General features: G+C 35.1%; 1 protein-coding gene across 2 annotated transcripts in view; it reads right to left on the bottom strand.

Annotated features, from left to right (window-relative positions):
* Positions 1–3,226: 3,226 nt before the first annotated feature.
* The window catches only part of LOC106873559 (2-phosphoxylose phosphatase 1-like), a 51,956-nt gene continuing 36,672 nt past the window's right edge, over positions 3,227–18,510 (bottom strand). For both annotated transcript variants that reach the window (XM_089353746.1, XM_089353745.1), the window contains exon 6: positions 3,227–17,219. In XM_089353746.1, the coding sequence (XP_089209872.1) occupies positions 16,039–17,219 (1,181 nt within the window). In that variant the 3' untranslated portion in view covers positions 3,227–16,038. The remainder of the gene's footprint in view (positions 17,220–18,510) is intronic.

Raw genomic sequence — 18,510 nt, forward strand, 5'->3', positions numbered from 1 at the left:
GTCGCCTGGAGGACTATGATAAGTAGGAGGGGGCTGAGGACAGAACCTTGGTGGACCCCTACCTCTACCCGGAATTCATTACTGTACTCATTTCCAACCCTCACCTTACTGACAACATCTCTGTACATGGCTCGCACAAACCATTCTTCTATCCCTAGTTTCCTCATTGACCACCAGATAAGGGGTCAGGGGACCCTGTCAAAGGCTTTCTCCATATCAACGAAAGCCAGGTACAGAGGTTTATCCTTGGCTAAGTATTTCTCCTGCAGCTGTCTTACCAGAAATATGGCATCAGTGGTGCTTTTACCTGGCATAAACCCAAACTGCATCTCATCTAAATTGATTCACTCCCTAATTAGTTGGGCTATGACCCTCTCCGTAACTCATAACCTGATCTAACAGCTTGATGCCTCTGTAATTATTTGTATCTAAAGCGTCACCTTTACCTTTGTAGCAGTTGACTATGATGCTGCTACACCAGTCATTGGGTATGACTCCTTCGTGTATCACCTGGTTCGTAATATGGGTGGCTAGGCTATAGCTGACACTGCCAGATATTTTGAGCATCTCTGCAGTGATTCCTGATGGGCCGGGGGCTTTCCCTGTCTTCATACTCTTAATTGCTTTATCTACCATGGTACTGTCACCTCGGATAGCTAGTCCCTCTGTTGGGTCAACATATGGCAGACTCTCTTTCTCCTATTCATTCTCTTTATTGAGCAATCTATTGTAGTGGCATCTCCAGACCTCTTTGTTTGCAGCCTCATTTAGTGCAAGCGTACCATCATCCATGTGAACACATTTCTCTCCTACGACATCACTATTCTCTCTCCTACACTGTCTTGCAACACGAAATATCTCATGTCTTTGGTCCTCACGGCGCAGGACATTGGCAAATCTTTTATCTGCTTCCCCTCTGGCTAAATAAACCTGTCGCCTAGCTTCCTTTCTGGCAGATTGGTACAATTCCCTGCTACCACCGTTCTGCCAGTCCTTCCAAGCCTGTTTCTTTTGTCTAATAGCCCTGTCTACCTCCTTGTTCCACCACCACATTACTCTGGGTCGAGAGGGGACTTTACACCAGCCACAGATCTGGTTGGTGGCTCTCAGCAGGTTGTCCCGCAGAAATCTCCAATTGTCTTCCACGTTATATGATGCTATATCCCCTTCTATTTCGTCAAATGCTTTGAGTAACATGTCTCTAAATCTTCGTCCATTTGCAGGGTCTTTAAGCTTCCACACCCTTCTCTTCCAAGCTGGTCTACTTCTGGGCACCCATTTTGCCTTGATCCTGAAGTCGCTTACTACTAATCTGTGTTGAGGGGTACATTCTTCGCCAGAGAAGGTTTTGGCATTTATAAGCCGCCCTCTTTCCCTATTTCTGGCGAGGATGTAGTCGATTTGCCTAGAGTGTCTGCCGGATCGGTAGGTGACTAGATGACAGGCAGGTTTCCTGAAGTTGGTATTGCAAACCATAAGATCGGTTGCATCACAGAACTCCAGCAGTCTGGTTCCCTCCTCGTTGCGGGAACCGAAGCCATAGCCTCCAGCACGACGTCCGACATGAACATTGAAGTCACCAGCCACAAAGAGAAGGTCCCTGTGACTCATCAACGAGGTAGTTTGCAAGAGGGTGTCATAGAATTGGTCTTTCAGCCCATCCGGTAGCCCCGGTTGAGGAGCATATATCTGTGTGTGTGTGTGTGTATGTATATATGTGTGCATATATATACATGTGTGTGTGTGTGGTCATCAGAGAGAGTAAAACTAGAGGCAATCTAGCAACACTACACAAAGATAGAGTCAGTAAAATATATGGGCTACTGGGAGAAGTTAAAGGAACTGGGACTCTACTCCCTGGAAAGGAGATGTGAGAGATCTGCAGTGCTATACATATGGCAAATAATGGTGGGTCTAACTCCAAATTTCGGAATCGAAAGCTACAACAATCCCCGAACTGGATGGCACTGCACAGTACGAAAGGTACTATCTTCTCCGTTGACAATATAAACCCAATATTGTAAAAGCTTGAGGTTCAAGGGACCACAACTTTTTAATGCCCTACGAACATGACACTCTGGTATTTGTGGCTATCATACCATGAGTTGGCCTTCCCTATTATCTTAGTCCTTTCAGTGGTGTTCTATAACTTGCTCTTCAATGATGTTCCATGACTACCGCTACTACTGCTGTATACAAAGTCTACTACTGCTATATACAAAGTATACAAAGGAGCCATGAGGAAATTTGAAACTATCATACGTAATAGGAATGGGATTTGCATCAAACTTTGCCAAAATCTTGGTGATACCTGCTCTGAAGTCTACACAGAGTTTTCATCATTCTCAACACAATCCAGGAGATCTTGTGCAACTGAAACCCGATTGTCTTTTTGGTCAGCTAATAGCAGTTTTGGCATAAGCTTGCCAGACATACGTCTCATACCCAAATCTCCAGTGATAATGTACAGAACTGAACCGTAACTAATCTACACATACTCAGATAATTCATGCATGGTGATTTGAAAATTTCTCCTTATAGCTGCTTGCACATCTGCAATGTTTTTCTCAGTTCTGCTGGTTGCAGGTATCCCAGAATGCTTGTCAATATCCACATTTTTCAGGCTCATACACTCCTCTCCATACACTTTCTGCAACTTTGCATAGGCCTCTGAGTTAGTATCTCCAAGCTTTTGGCAAAATTTGATGCAGATTCTGTCATGGTTAATGCAACAATCACATGCTATACACTTTCCTTCCAAGCATTGCTGTAAACAGTGAAGTGAGAATGTTAAAGCTGAGTGTGCATGCACAGCAGAGTGCAAGATCAATTTTTGCCAAGCAGCTTCACTCTGCTGTGCTTCATCTGCATTACTATGGCAACAGTCTGGATACTTATTGATCAGACTTCGTATGTGTGTGTATGTATCACCTTGTCTTCACATCATGCAGTAGTTGTAAATGAGTCAGGCATACAAATAGCATCATTTCCAATCTTCCGTAGAAACAGATCTGGCCATATATATATCTACCATGCTTGGAAGCAGATGAGAGCTGTGGGGCTGGAAGACCCTCTGGCCAGAGAAAAATCTGCCACAAGGAATTCTATTAGACCCATGCAAGCAAAATAAAGTGAATGTTAAAATGAATGCATGATGACAGAAATTATCTTTGAAAATAGATTTGGGTTACATCTCTTGGATTCCAAATACTTAAAACAAAACAAATTTTTTTTTTCTTATCACTTTATTTTTAAAGTAAAGACAAAATTGGGATGAAAATAAATACATAACAATTTGGGATAAAATTCTGTATCAAAATATATGGGTCTTTCTGTATATCTCTTTTTGTTATAATTTATTCTGAATAAAATCAGATCAAATAATGAGCTCTGTTCAACTTCCCTGGCTGAGGACAGAAACCCGTTTACAATGGCGTTTATGTATCCAATGACCAACAGTAACTTAAATATTCTTTAAAATTTTTCAATAACCATACTGGATTGCAGAAACTTTCAAACCACATTAAATGAGTTTATTTAATTAAATTCAAGAATATACAAAATTAAATTGTCTTATGCATACCATTCCCCCAACTAATTTTTTTTCATTTTGCATTCCTAATAAATTATAAAACCTTAATATGTATGACATAAATAAGTTTGTATTTATAATCAATAATACACTAAATAGATATTCATTTTCTCTATCAGGTTCATTGTATTATTCTTGCTATTTAACACTATATAAGCTGCTGGTATTTAATTTATGTATAGAATACTTTAAACTAAGATAAGATACAATTTTTTTAAAGGAATATTTATACAGAGATGAACTGGGTTAAATCAAATGGAGTGCCTGACAAGCAGCTATGGCTTGTAACCGCCTTCATAAAAGTTTGAAGTTGTTTCTGGTGTTGGCCAAAATTGACTATATTTGTTGCGTAACACAAACAGCTCTAGTCATATATTAATCCTTATTAGACTTCCAAAACAGAGCATAGATTTCACAGCTTACTTATTGTTACATAAATGTAACAATATTCCAGTTGCGCATGATGCAAAACCACCACCGCATAAATATTTCCAATTAGGATTTTAACGCATGATACATTATACATATCTAACACTAAATTAACTATTGCTTTTCATGTGGATGGCATCTCTAAGAAATTAACTTCAATGACTTTTTTAATATGATAAATCTCTCACCCACTCATATGGTATTGTACAACTCTATAGCAATTCATCACTACTTTGGCTTGTATAGTGTTGCCTAATAAAACCTAATTATCCTTGGAGTTGTCTAGTATTTGCCAAATAGACTAACATAAGCTTGTATTGAGTTGCCATCCTGATCTGTCTAGAGTTGGTTACTTGGTGACTAAACCACCAAGTGATGTCTATACAATCCAGTTAGTTTATGGTGCTTTGAAAAAATAAGATTTACATAAAAGTAAAAACTCTATAGCATCTAAATAAAAGGGGAGCATCAAAGAACATTATGACAAAATAAATTAAGGCTTCAAAAATAAATAAATAAAAATAATACATTTTCCTCACAATGTTTAGATCAATCATTAAAAAACATTTCAAGGAGAAATTAGAAATTATGGTTAAGTTGGTGATGAATGAAAACTAAATAGAGTTGGTCACTGGATAATACGATGTTACCAAGATAACAGAAAAATTGTCATCTGCTCAACTCACTGGTTGACGCACTGATGCCATAATAAAACAGGAATTTATCCAGGAAAATAATTTCAAAAGTGAAATTTAAAAAATATTAACATGTAAAAATTTTAGCAATTAGAAATGAAATTAAAACACATTGCATCAAATATGCTAAAGTTGTTTTGAATCTAAAAGACAAGAAAAAAACCAAAAACACAAAGAATCTATATAAAATTACACAAAAAAAAAAAAAAAAAAAAGAATGTGTACATTTCTAAGTTATCTCAACAGAAAAGAAAAATTTCAAAATCAAAATGAAAACGGTGTAATTAGTAAAAATTCAGAAGTCAATGAACATTTTATAAACATTTTTACCTAGAGGTAAACTGGAAAAATAAGTTCAACACAAAAAAGTTACATAAAATTCATGAAAAATCTTTAAACAGTAATTTTAATTACAAGCATCAGGTTTACATAAGCTTAGTAACAAATGTCAGAGTAGATTTCTATATTGTAAGTATATAATATCTCAAGGTTATTGTTTTATGCAAGAAATTTTAAAATTACCATTCCCTATTAGGACTAGATGTTTTTAAAATGTGATAACAAATTATTATTTCACATATTTTGAATTACACTAGAATTCAACTAATTTACAGCTTTATGAATTATGAGCAAATATGAATTACGAGCAGCTTGAAGTATATAAACAAAGTCGAACACACATACATGAGGTGTGTGTGTGTGTTGTTAGTTTGTTGGGCAGCTGCATTTTTTTTTTTTTTTAAGGCATAAGAGAATATAATCTCAATGCCCTTGGTGCAAAAATACCCGAAAGCAGGCCATAGCCAAGTGAAACAACTCTCAACAGATCCCTTTTTTCCACAGCGACAGATATTGATGTTTAGTCATTGTCATGTATCAAGCAACACGTCTGCTGTGAGCTGTCTATGACTGTATGCTAAATGGTTTAAGAACCATCTGCTGGCATGTCCCAAATAAATTAAAATATGAATTAGAAGCAGCTCAAGGTATATAAAGTCAAACATATACACAAGGTTCGAGTGTTGTTAGTTTGTTGGGCGGCATTTTTTGAAGTGTAAGGAATATAATCTCAACGCCCTTGGTGTAAAATCACCTGAAAGTAGGCCATAGCCAAGTGAAACATCTCACATCAGATCCTTTTTTTTTCTCTTTTCGCAGTGACAGACAGCAAAGTTTCATCATTGTTGTGACTTGTTAAAGCTGTGTACTCATCAAGAGGTCTGCTGTGAGCTGTCTAACCAGCTATGACTATATGCTAAATGATTTTTAAGAACCATCTGCTGGCATGTCCCAACACTTAGCATATAATCATAGCCAGTTAGCTCACAGCAGACCTCTTGCTCAGTACATGGCATTGACAAATCACAACAATGGCAAAACATCGATGTCTTTCGCTGTGAAAAAAAAAGGGGATCTGATGAGAGTTGTCTCACTTGGTTGACTTGCTTTCAGGTATTTTTACACCAAGGGTACTGAGATTATATTCTTATATTTAAAAAACGCAGCTGCCCAACAAACTAACACACACACCTGTGTGTGTGTTCAACTTTGTTTATGTACTTGAAGCTACTTCTAATTCATACTCTAATTTTTTTTATGGCATGACATGTTGGGACATGCCAGCAGATGGTTCTTGAACCATTTAGCATATAGTCATAGACAGCTCACTGCAGATCTCTTGCTTGGTACATGGCATTAACAAGTCACAATAATGATGAAACATCAATGTTTGTCGCTGTGAGTTGTCTCACTTGGCTATGACTCGCTATCGGGTGTTTTAACACCAAGGGCATTGAGATTATATGCAGCCACCCGACAAACTAACAACACACACCTTGTATATGTGTGTTTGACATATATATGAGAGAGATAATACACATACCTATATACATACATATCCCTATCTATGAATAACTACACTTGTAACTATTTATAAATAAACATGTTTCACATTCTCGAAGGTTCTAAATTCTTTTGATGTCAACTACAAACAATTCTCATTGCTAAATTTCTAAAATGGATCAAGAAATTCAAAGGATTGCTTTTGTCAATGGTTGAATTCCAGTCATGCTTACAGATGTGGGATCAAATCCTACAGACAGCCTTTGACATTTTTTTTCCCCATCCAATTCTATTTTTTTAACCAGATATTTGCACACTATTATTCATAGCTTTATCTGCTTCAAGATTCATCATTCCCAAAAATTATGCATACATCTATTTATGAATAAATATTCATATATCAGTGGATGAATATAAATAAATTAAAAAAAAAAAAGATTTCTAATTGAGGTATAAGCCAGCAATTTCAAGAGCAGGCATAGTGAATACCATCAATTGCAGAATATGACTAGTACTATATTTTATCAACTCTGAAAGAGTTAAGTTGACATCAGTGGAATTTGAACTCAGAATGTATAGCATATATTGCAAAGCACTTTTCTGACATTAAGCATTCTGCCAATCCACCACTAATAATAATGAAAGTAGACGAAACAAAACATAATAAAATGGAGTACGGCTTGAAGCAAAAACTATGCTATCAAATGAACAATGATAAACCTACTAGCAGACAGGCCAAACACACAGATTTTACGAAATATTAGCTCATGAGCCACTTTTATATATTTTAGTAAATATTCTTTTAGCAGATGTTACATTTTTTTCTTTTAAATACATTTCTTTACCATATTAGCAAACATTTCAACACTGTAGGTTATTGAAAATAACACTGATAATAATATCACATTAGATTTAGAAATATATACAAAAAAATAAAATTCCTTGGGGAAAGCCAGCATATAAAAAATAGACAGCTAGTGAGTTCTGCTCAACATCACTGGCTGAGGACAGAACCCCCTTCCCTAGATGGCAACTGGTCATTTCTATTAATAGAGATCTTATGAAGAAATAACATCAATAATGAATAATAGCAGCAGCAGTAGTGCATAAGTAACAGTACAAGATTTTATGTTGCAAGGATATTTAGAAAACTGAAAAGAGCCACGCAGTGGTTAAACAGATAGTGACAAACTCTTATCTGAAGATATTTAGAAGTTCACAGTACTGGAACTGTAATGTGTTACAAGTCAAGTGAAAACCCACCTCCCCCAACAGAAATCCACCACCACCAAACTCGTTACATTTACCAAAAGGTAGATCAGATCTGAAAAACAGGAGATGACCTTTTAAATTAAAACAGAAACATTCATATAGATAAGTGAATCTATGATGCTGTAATTACAATAAATTTGGGACATACTCCTAAAGGTGAGTTGGTGAAGATGAGAATTGAAGAGAGAACTGAGCACCCATAAGAGTGGATCAAGTAGTTGAAACCACCATTATAAAAGAACCAACAATAAGTAGCTTTTATATACAATATTCATTATTCAGGGAATCTAACTAGGTGAATTTGAATCTCAGTGAAAGAAATACAAATGACAATGTTATACAAACAGATTAGTTACCTACATTCTCTTGCAAAGTTTATTATTCTTCACATTAAAACAAGTCACATACATCTTTAATTTCATTTTTTTTTTACCAAGCAACAATTATCTTTCAGACCTTCATAGGTTTTTTTTCCTTAGTTATAATTAAATGTCAAACAGAGTTGCATGATTCTTTTTGTCTAAATAAAAAGTTTAAAGCTATTATTATGTCTCTAAATGAATACCCATAGATTTTACATTACTTACAGTAATGTTGTGATGGATGAATATTATGTGTGTATATGTGTGTCTGTCTGTCTGTGTGTGTGTATATATACATGTGTGTATGTGTATGTATGCAGCATTCATAACTGAAATAACCAGCATTTTTTATGAGGAAACTAAATTAGACAAATTATTAAGAAAAAGCTATCTAATTTTTCAGACCTGATCAAATCTGTAGACATCATCTACTGAAAAATGCTGAAGTCTTGCCAGTTCAGTAAATCTAACTGTAAAGAGGTATCACACACACAAACACAACATTGAAAACAGTCGGAGAACTAAATAATTAGCAGTATTTTTTTTTCCCTTTCTTCTTTTATTCATCACATCATTGAAGATTAGGTCTTCGAATTTGATTGTGCTTTATTGCTAATAATATCTGTTAATTCCTTTACTTTCATTATAGTCAGCTCGGGTTCATTAACATATTAATGATCTGCTGGATTTACAGTGGGAATTTGAGATAAATTTCACTTCACTCTTAAACTAAGTTTATAACTGTAAATGGAATTACTCAGTGTCCATTGAGGTATTCATTTGGTGATGGTAGTCTGTACTTAATAAACATTACATAGGATGGATTGTTGTGCATCCAACCATCACCTAATAGATATCAACATGTAGTATAGCTGCAACTAAAACCAAGAGAAAATTTTTTTTAGATATTTGAATTCAAGTAACTAATTTTTTGAATACTTTATTTATAATATAACCAAACACTAAGTTGCCAATTATATTCATGTACTTTCTTTTCTTCTAATAGAACACGATATGTAATAATTTGAATGAGGCAAATAAAATATTTGTGGCTTACAAATAAAAACATAGCTAATTGTGTTCACAAGAGACCAGATCCTCTCTAATCTCCATTATTTATATTGTCCAAAACTTGCTATCAGCCGACCACACTAAAGATATTTCCATTGCCTGTTCTTAGATCTTAAACACCTCAAGAAGGGCAGGGATATCTACAATTTGCTCAATCTCAGTTGAACAAAATCTTTCAACCCCTTATATTACATACATAGGTCCTTTTGTATTAGTATTTATTATGTTAAACATTCTCCTGTAACACTTTTCCCTTAGCAAAAACAAATTGTCTACTTTAAAAACTTTTAAAATTAGTTGCTGATTGTAAGTTAAAGAAAAAAATGCATTGAAGACTTACTAAAGCTGCTGCTATTGTAGGTATTATTTTAATGTTATTTTAGGTTAATTTTTGCTATATTTCAAATTGTGATTAATACAGTTAATTACTTCCAGTCAATACCAAGCAATCCTGGAAGTAATAAAACAAATTTTTTGCTACAGAAAACATCAGATTTATATTCTTTTTGTGTAAAAGGAATTGAGATTCTTCAATTTTAATTGTTTTTTTTAATGAGATTCTACTGATCTAGAGTATAAATTTTTCAGTAAAAAAAATCTTAATAACAAATAAACAAAAACAAGTCAATCTTCTCAGTATTGTTCTCAAAATTATCCTCTAAACTTACCTGAAAATATTGTTTATAGCAGAGAAAATAAGAGTATCAATGCAATAAAATTCTTGATGTTTCCTGTTCAACAAAACACTGGTTGACACAAGGATAGCCATTAGTATATAAGGGGGCATCTAATCCCTCTTTAATTAAAAGGGGGAAAAATTATAAAATAAAAAATAACATATAAAAATAATACATTGTTATAAAAAAAAAAATAAAACAATAAATATATGAAAATGTAATGAAATATGAATGTGTGATGTTAATGTTTTTGTGCCTGTTTGAATCTAAAAAAGAAAAAATCCAGCATAACATGCACAAAAATTGTTTTTCATAATTTGTATAAAAAAGATTATTACAATGATATATTATAAAGTATCACAGATGCTGCTCAGCTCACTGGCTGTGGTCAGCTGTATCAAGAGATACTGACTAAACATCTGAACAGAAAAGGAGAAATCTTTAAACAACTCAGTAACATGAAAATTGAGCTAACTAATGCTTTATTCAGCATAGCAGCAAAACTATGTTTTTATTGCAAGTTTCTGTCAACAGATGTAGAGATAGTGTTCATTAGGAATCCACAGCTGTACCAACACAAAGCTACTAATTTAGATTTGTGCTATCAATTTATATTGACTGAACATATTTTATTACACCTAGAGACAAAAAAAAAAAAAAAGAAAAGAAACCAAGTGCCAACAAGTATTTTGTCTAATACTTCCATTTCACTTTCATCAATGACAATAATAATTATTATTTCTTTGTTGACACGAACTACAAATTTAGCCACATACAGTTATGTTGGAAATGTTTAACCCCAGTCTAACTTTTTTTATAGGACCTTGTTTTCTCCAGATTTTGTTTTGAATATCAGGTTTAGAATCTCCCCATCCCCAATTTTAATTTTTAAAGCGAGATAAAAGTTTGTTCATAAAAATTAATCTCAATCCAATGCTTTTAATTACATGGATAAAGATTAAAATTTTGTAACACAGCTGTATTAGATTCCCAAATAATGAAAGTAATGGGATCTTTTTTAAAACGGGGGCCACATTTTTCATTAATGTTTTACGTAGTGTTTTTGGTACCGAAAGACTTTCAAACTTCGTATACTTATCTATTTTGTGTTATAGAACAGAAAAATATTTTTGTATTCGAATTTATTTCATGTAAAAAATTGTCTTATTTCGATAATTTCAACCAATCACTGACAAGTATTCAGTTGTTTACATTTACTCCTTTGGCTGATTAAGCCATAGCTTCGTTTTATTTGCCTTTTTCATTTTAAATTTGCTTTTTTCATTTTCTTTTTTTTCTCTTCGTTTTATTTGCTCTTTTCTTTTTAAATTTGCTGTTTTACCTTAACCCTAACCCTATCACCGATAGAATTGTTTCAGAATCGTTTGTTTATGTAGTCGGCACTTAATGTATATCGGCTGAATGGACGTCAGTGGTTGGTTGAAATTACAGAAATACGACAACTTTAACATGGAATAACTTAGGGATTTCTTTTTTTTTAAAGAAGACTAAGAGAAAAAGATGTTTTATATGACGCATTCTACCAGTGTTCCAAGTTTCAAAGTGTTTCGTCAATGAAAAATGTGGCCCCCGTTTTAAAAAAGATCCAAGTAATGTGTATTCAAAAATGAAAGAAATTAGTTTTTTTTTTTGTAGATTATAAATCTGTTCAAAACACTAAATGCAAAAGTGATTTAATTAAAAGGATTACTGAAAAAGTTGAAAAGCTGAGGATCCATACTTCAATAAGTGGCCAAATTTATAGGGAGGTGGTATGGTTATTCAATTGCTGCTGTGATTTTACTGACAAAGCTCACTAAAATTTAACAGTATTTTAATCAACATGAGATCTAAATACAAGGTATTTTGCCCAACTTGTTACTGCCAAAATATCAAAGATTTTTCCAATCCTGCACGGATGAACACATTCAGTGATAGATTTTTACACACCAACATTTATTTTATTATTTCTTAATTGTATAAAAGAAGCATAAATAACAATCATCCAATGTATTTAACTCACTTGTATGCGAGTTATGTGTATGTATAAATTAAACTGTCATAACTGCATATAATAAACATAAATTTAAACACAAACCTGTGTATGCATTTGTGTTTACAAATGACATATATATGCTAATACACTCTGTATGTGATTTTATTTTATATACAATCCCAAATTAGATGACAGACAGACAAATGAATATGTAACATAATTAATCATGAAAATATTTTAGAAAAGCAGAACACCCTGATGTAAAGAAAAAAAACTATAATTTTCAAATAAATTTAATAATAGGATATCTAAGTCACATAAAGTAAACTATATTTTTAACATTTACCATAAGTGTAAACATTACTGTATGTTTTCTTTTGGAACTAGAATGCTATTAATTAGGAATGGTAATTAAATATTAGCACTTTAGAGCTTCAAAGAAAAGTCTCTAAATATAACTAAAATAATCAGAAGCCCTTGCAGTAAAGTAAGCAAAAATAAAAGATGGGATCATGCTACCATCAGAAAATTATCTAAGCTCAATATGCAGAAAACAAGTAGATAGAAATTCCTTAACGCATCCAGTGTAAGCTATGGACATACAAGAGGCATAGTGGGATCATAGATAGGCTAACAGAAAGTACATTTCATTTGTGCAAGATATACGTGTACAGTAAGCACTAAGGGCACAAGTAAAATTAATTATACCTGAACATTTCCCTAGAAGCAGTTGAAAGCTTTTGTTATCAGGTTATGAAAGTTACAGAGAGGGTCATAGCCCAACTAATTAGGGAGCGAATCAATTTAGATGAGATGCAGTTTGGGTTCGTGCCAGGTAAAAGCACTACTGATGCCTTATTTCTAGTGAGACAGTTGCAAGAGAAATACCTAGCCAAGGATAAACCTCTGTACCTGGCTTTCGTTGACATGGAGAAAGCCTTTGACAGGGTCCCCCGATCCCTTATCTGGTGGTCAATGAGGAAACTTGGGATAGAAGAATGGCTAGTGAGAGCTGTGCGAGCCATGTACAGAGAGGCGGCCAGTAAGGTGAGGGTTGGAAATGAGTACAGCAATGAATTCCGGGTAGAGGTAGGGGTCCACCAAGGTTCCGTCCTCAGCCCCCTATTATTTACCATAGTCCTCCAGGCAATCACAGAGGAGTTCAAGACAGGTTGCCCCTGGGAGCTCCTCTATGCTGATGACCTTGCCCTAATTGCGGAGTCACTATCAGAACTAGAGGAGAAGTTTCAGGTGTGGAAGCAAGGTCTAGAATTGAAGGGCCTTAGAGTCAACCTAGCTAAAACCAAAATCCTAATAAGTAGGAAGGTAGATAAAACACAAACCCCTTCAGGTAGATGGCCCTGCTCAGTATGTAGAAAAGGAGTAGGTAGTAACTCTATAAGATGTACCCGATGCAAGCTATGGACACATAAGAGGTGCAGCAACATCAAAGGCAGGTTAACTAGCAAGTTAGTTTTTGTTTGTGGCAGATGTTCAGGTGCAATAAAGACTGCAAACAAACAGGAAACAACTTCTATCTCATTCCAGGGTGAAAAACTAGAGGTAGTCGATAGCTTCCGCTATCTGGGCGACCAAGTTAGTAGTGGGGGTGGGTGCGCTGAAAGTGTAGCTGCTAGAATAAGAATAGCCTGGGCAAAGTTTAGAGAGCTCTTACCCCTGCTGGCGACAAAGGGACTCTCACTCAGAGTAAAAGGCAGACTGTATGACGCATGCGTACGAACAACCATGCTACATGGCAGTGAAACATGGGCTGTAACTGCTGAGGACATACGTAAGCTCGCAAGGAATGAAGCCAGTATGCTCCGTTGGATGTGTAATGTCAATGTGAATACCCGTCAGAGTGTAAGTATCTTGAGAGAAAAGCTGAACATTAGAAGCATCAGTTGTGGCGTGCAAGAGAGACGATTGCGCTGGTATGGACATGTGGTGAGAATGGAGGAGGATAGCTGCGTGAAAAAGTGCCACACCCTAACAGTTGAGGGAACCCGTGGAAGAGGTAGGCCCAGGAAGACCTGGGCTGAGGTGGTGAGGCAAGACCTTCGTACATTGGGCCTCACCGAGGCGATGACTACGGACCGAGACCTTTGGAAATGGGCTGTGCGTGAGAAGACCCGGCAAGCCAAGTAAGATCGTTGCCAGTGCCCCTGGACTGGTTCTTGTGCGGGTGGCACATGAGATGCACCATTTTGAGCGTGGCCGTTGCCAGTACCGCCTGACTGGCTCCTGTAGGATTTTCGAGCGAGATCGTTGCCAGTGCCCCTGGACTGGCTTGTGCGGGTGGCACATAAAAGACACCATTTCGAGCGTGGCCGTTTTCGTGCGGGTGACACGTAAAAGCACCCACTACACTCTCTGAGTGGTTGGCGTTAGGAAGGGCATCCAGCTGTAGAAACTCTGCCAAATCAGACTGGAGCCTGGTGTTGCCATCCGGTTTCACCAGTCCTCAGTCAAATCGTCCAACCCATGCTAGCATGGAAAGCGGACGTTAAACGATGATGATGATGATGATGATGTGACATAATTTGCAGTGGCTTTTAGAGTATGCACTCTAAAAGCACAGTCACCATAGTAACAACAGGTAGAAAAATTTCAATTTCTATTGATAACAGAAAATTTCTTTCTCAGAGTGACAGGTAGATAGTATGCTGCTTATGAACAAAGTGCAAAGACTAGAAAGAAATGGCCGTATTTTGGATGTGTAATGTTAGTCCACATGAAGGATAGAATACAAATAGTAATAGTTGACAAATAAACAAAAGCAACATAGGGTTGAGAAGGCCTTTAATCTGGACAAGGACATGGACTTCTTTAATGTTTGTGTTACAATAGAATGCACCCAGTACACACTGAAGTTAGTGCTAAGGGCATCCAGTCAAAGAAACCATGCCAAAAGTGGAATGTACAAGTAAGAATTTGGTCTTCCAACCTAAAAGGACAATAATTGAATAAGTACCGACTCGGTAACTCAGACTATGAGAACTTGTCAAAACCATGGTAATATGGAAAGCAGATGTAAAAGAATGATTTTGGCAACAACGATGAATCTAAAATTTTTCATATTTTGTGAATATTTCTGTCATAGGCACAAGATCTCGGATTGAAAAGATACAAAGAAAATGAGACTGACATATATGCTTTTTTTCTAGAGCAGTACAAATGACACAAAAATGATTACAATTTGAAATGAAAACTCGATTTGAGAAGTCAGCTTAGTGGCTAGGGACTAATTGCTAATTATATGGGACTCTGAAAATTAGAAACAATGTAATGAATAACTGAACAAAGAATCAAATGTGTTAGAATTCTATTATCCTAAATATATTGTTTTACAACCACTAGACCTACACACACTTATTCCAGTTTTATTACTTACCTTAACTAAATTCATACATATTACATCTGTTTACCTGCACTTTAACATCTTACTATTTTTAATTTCATTACTTTTTTTTTCATCAAAAGATTAAATAATCTGAATAAAACTAGTTAAAACAAAGCATGAAATAATATATATATATATATATATATATATTAGGTTTCAAGATAGAGAAACTGAATAAGATTTATCTGTCTGTCTGTCTATCTGTCTGAGGAAATGTATCATTTTTTTTCTTACACCGGGGATGAATTTTTTTCAAGTTTATCACAAATTGAATAATTAAATGCTTCAGTTGCATATAATGTAAATAAACAAAGAAATAATAAAAATAACATGCAGGCAATGCTACCAATAAATAGTTTTTAAATAAATAAAATCAAACTAATTTGGGTAAATAAATTTTGAGAACATTTTGAGGGTGTTCTTATAGTTTAAAAAAATGATAAAGATCAAACTAGAATTGAAAGAGCAAGTGAAGCTCTTTCACTTCCTAGGTATATTAATCTAAAACAAGACAAAATGAAGTAGGGTTTATCAAAAGATACAGTTGGGCTAAACTGTACACAAAAATGTTTGAATTTAAATCTTTTACTACTAAAAGTATTCCTTTCTCACGGATCTTTTATGCCAAAGAGGACAAGTTCAGAAAACGCATCCTTTGAGAAATGTAAAAAAAGAAAGTCATAAGTAATGGCTAAGATTCTACTGACATGCTTCTGTGTAGGTTTGACTTTTAAATTGTTTAAATATCCCATGAGTAATAAAATTATTTAAAATGCTTAACGGACAGAGATTTGAAAATGAAGCTGCAGTATTCTTACAAGAGAGCACTTGATTTGTTAAATCTTCACCATTAAAAAGGATACGGAAAAATTTTGAGCCTTCACTATTAGCATAAACTTCAAAAATGAAATGACTCACTGACAGAGGCCTTTCAGTAATTGTGAGCCCCAGAGTTCGAAGCAAATACAATAGAAAAGAAAGCTTGGAGGAATATGTATGGAAAAATATTTTGCTATTGTCGATACTTTCCATAATTCCCTGAAAAGCTGGAAATGTGGACAACTTTGAAATTTCAGTAAACAAAGGGTTTACAATGAGATTTTTGAAGTAGTTGTCAGTCATTCTGACAGTTTCTGTTAACCCCTTGGATGTAATTCTTATGCAAGGCTTATCCTTACGACAAACAGGAGAGATTTTATTGCACAAGTAAGATAACGTAGTTTGAAGAATTTCCAATGAAGAAGATTTAATAATATCTGTAAAATTAAAAAGGCTAACTAAACGTTTGGTGGATGGATGTGCTTCTTTAAAAATAAACTGACCAGAATTTATAGCATTTTCTACTTGTGAAGAAAACATATTTAATTTAGGACAATTAAGATGTTTATTCATGGACCTAGAAGCAAAATCTGGAAGAGATTTACCAACATGTATACGACTAAATTGTTTCTGTGTAAGAAAGCCAACTGCAAAAGCAAGAGAATTTTGGTACTGAAGTTTTTCTGGAATGGTCTGTATAGTAAACAACTTTTCAAGAGCTGTATTTTTCAGCCTATGACTATAAACTTCTCTCAAAAATTCACCATGCTCAATTTGCTGAAGGATTCCATAAGGTGTAAGGTCCCCTAAAAAGCAAACATGTTTTCTAGATGTTGGTGGGAATATTTTTAAACTACTGGGTCTTTTTTGAAGCTTCTGGTGTAAAGAAACACTCTCTTCAAATAACCTTACTTTAGGATTATCTGACAAGAGACTTGTTATCTTACAGGTAATCATTGGTGATCTGAGTGCAGGTATTTGTTCTGGTAGAGTTTGTCCAGAACTTAAGAAAGTATGAACTTGAACAAGTTTGTAGCCAGAAAAAAGCCTGTTGAAATTACCTATATTTGAATGAAAAATAAATCAAACGTTGAAAAGATAAATATGAATGGCATAGTTTCATTCAATTTCACAATAAATTAAAATTTATATAAGTTTTGAAAAACAATTTACTGTTCATATATATGTATATATATATATATATATATATATATATATATATATATATATATATAAATAAACATTTTTAATGAAAAAACATGTTTAATTTCATATTGAAAATTATTCCAGAATAGTAACAACTAATAATTTTTAATGTGAATTTCATATGAAATTAATTGAATCAATAATTATAATGCTAAACAAACACAGACCTAACAACCTACTTAAGGAACAGCAGTATAGGTACAGGCATAGCCAAGTGGTAAGAAGTTTGCTTTCTAACCACATGGTTCTGCGTTTAGTCTCACTGCATGGGACTTTGGACAAGTGTCTTCCAGTGTGGGCCCTGGCCAACCAAAGAATTAGGAGTGGATTTGGGAGACAGAAATTGAGAGGACTTGTGTGTATGTATATATACACACACATACACGCATACATACAAGAGAAATATAACTCAAACAAAAAGTAGGATGTAGGATATTTATATTATATTTGACTGGTTCTTGTGCGGGTGGCACATGAGATGCACCATTTTGAGCGTGGCCGTTGCCAGTACCGCCTGACTGGCTCCTGTAGGATTTTCGAGCGAGATCGTTGCCAGTGCCCCTGGACTGGCTTGTGCGGGTGGCACATAAAAGACACCATTTCGAGCGTGGCCGTTTTCGTGCGGGTGACACGAAAAAGCACCCACTACACTCTCTGAGTGGTTGGCGTTAGGAAGGGCATCCAGCTGTAGAAACTGCCAAATCAGACTGGAGCCTGGTGTTGCCATCCGGTTTCACCAGTCCTCAGTCAAATCGTCCAACCCATGCTAGCATGGAAAGCGGACGTTAAACGATGATGATCATCATCATGAAGCTACATCAGTGGCTCAGGACCTGGTGCTTCATGTGAAAGCACTTCTTACATTTGTTTGTATGTATGTTTGTAAAATGAACTCTCCCATCAAAGACATGAGGGTTCAGCTTGTCTATAGTGATCAAATGTATGTGTTATATACTAGCTCACTCCCTCCATCAAAGCAACATTGCCTGAACAGGTACACAGCATACCACATGTCTGGTGTCAAAGTGATTGGAGAGCAATGTAAGAGGAAGTATTTTCTTGAAGAACATAACGCACCACCTGGCCTAGGAATTGTAACCAATCTTGCAATTGTGAGTGCAACACCCTAACCACTATGCCATGCGT

The sequence above is a fragment of the Octopus bimaculoides genome, chromosome 6 (genome assembly GCF_046866305.1).
Source record: "Octopus bimaculoides isolate indiv1 chromosome 6, ASM4686630v1, whole genome shotgun sequence".
In the NCBI taxonomy this organism is placed as follows: Eukaryota; Metazoa; Mollusca; class Cephalopoda; order Octopoda; family Octopodidae; genus Octopus; species Octopus bimaculoides.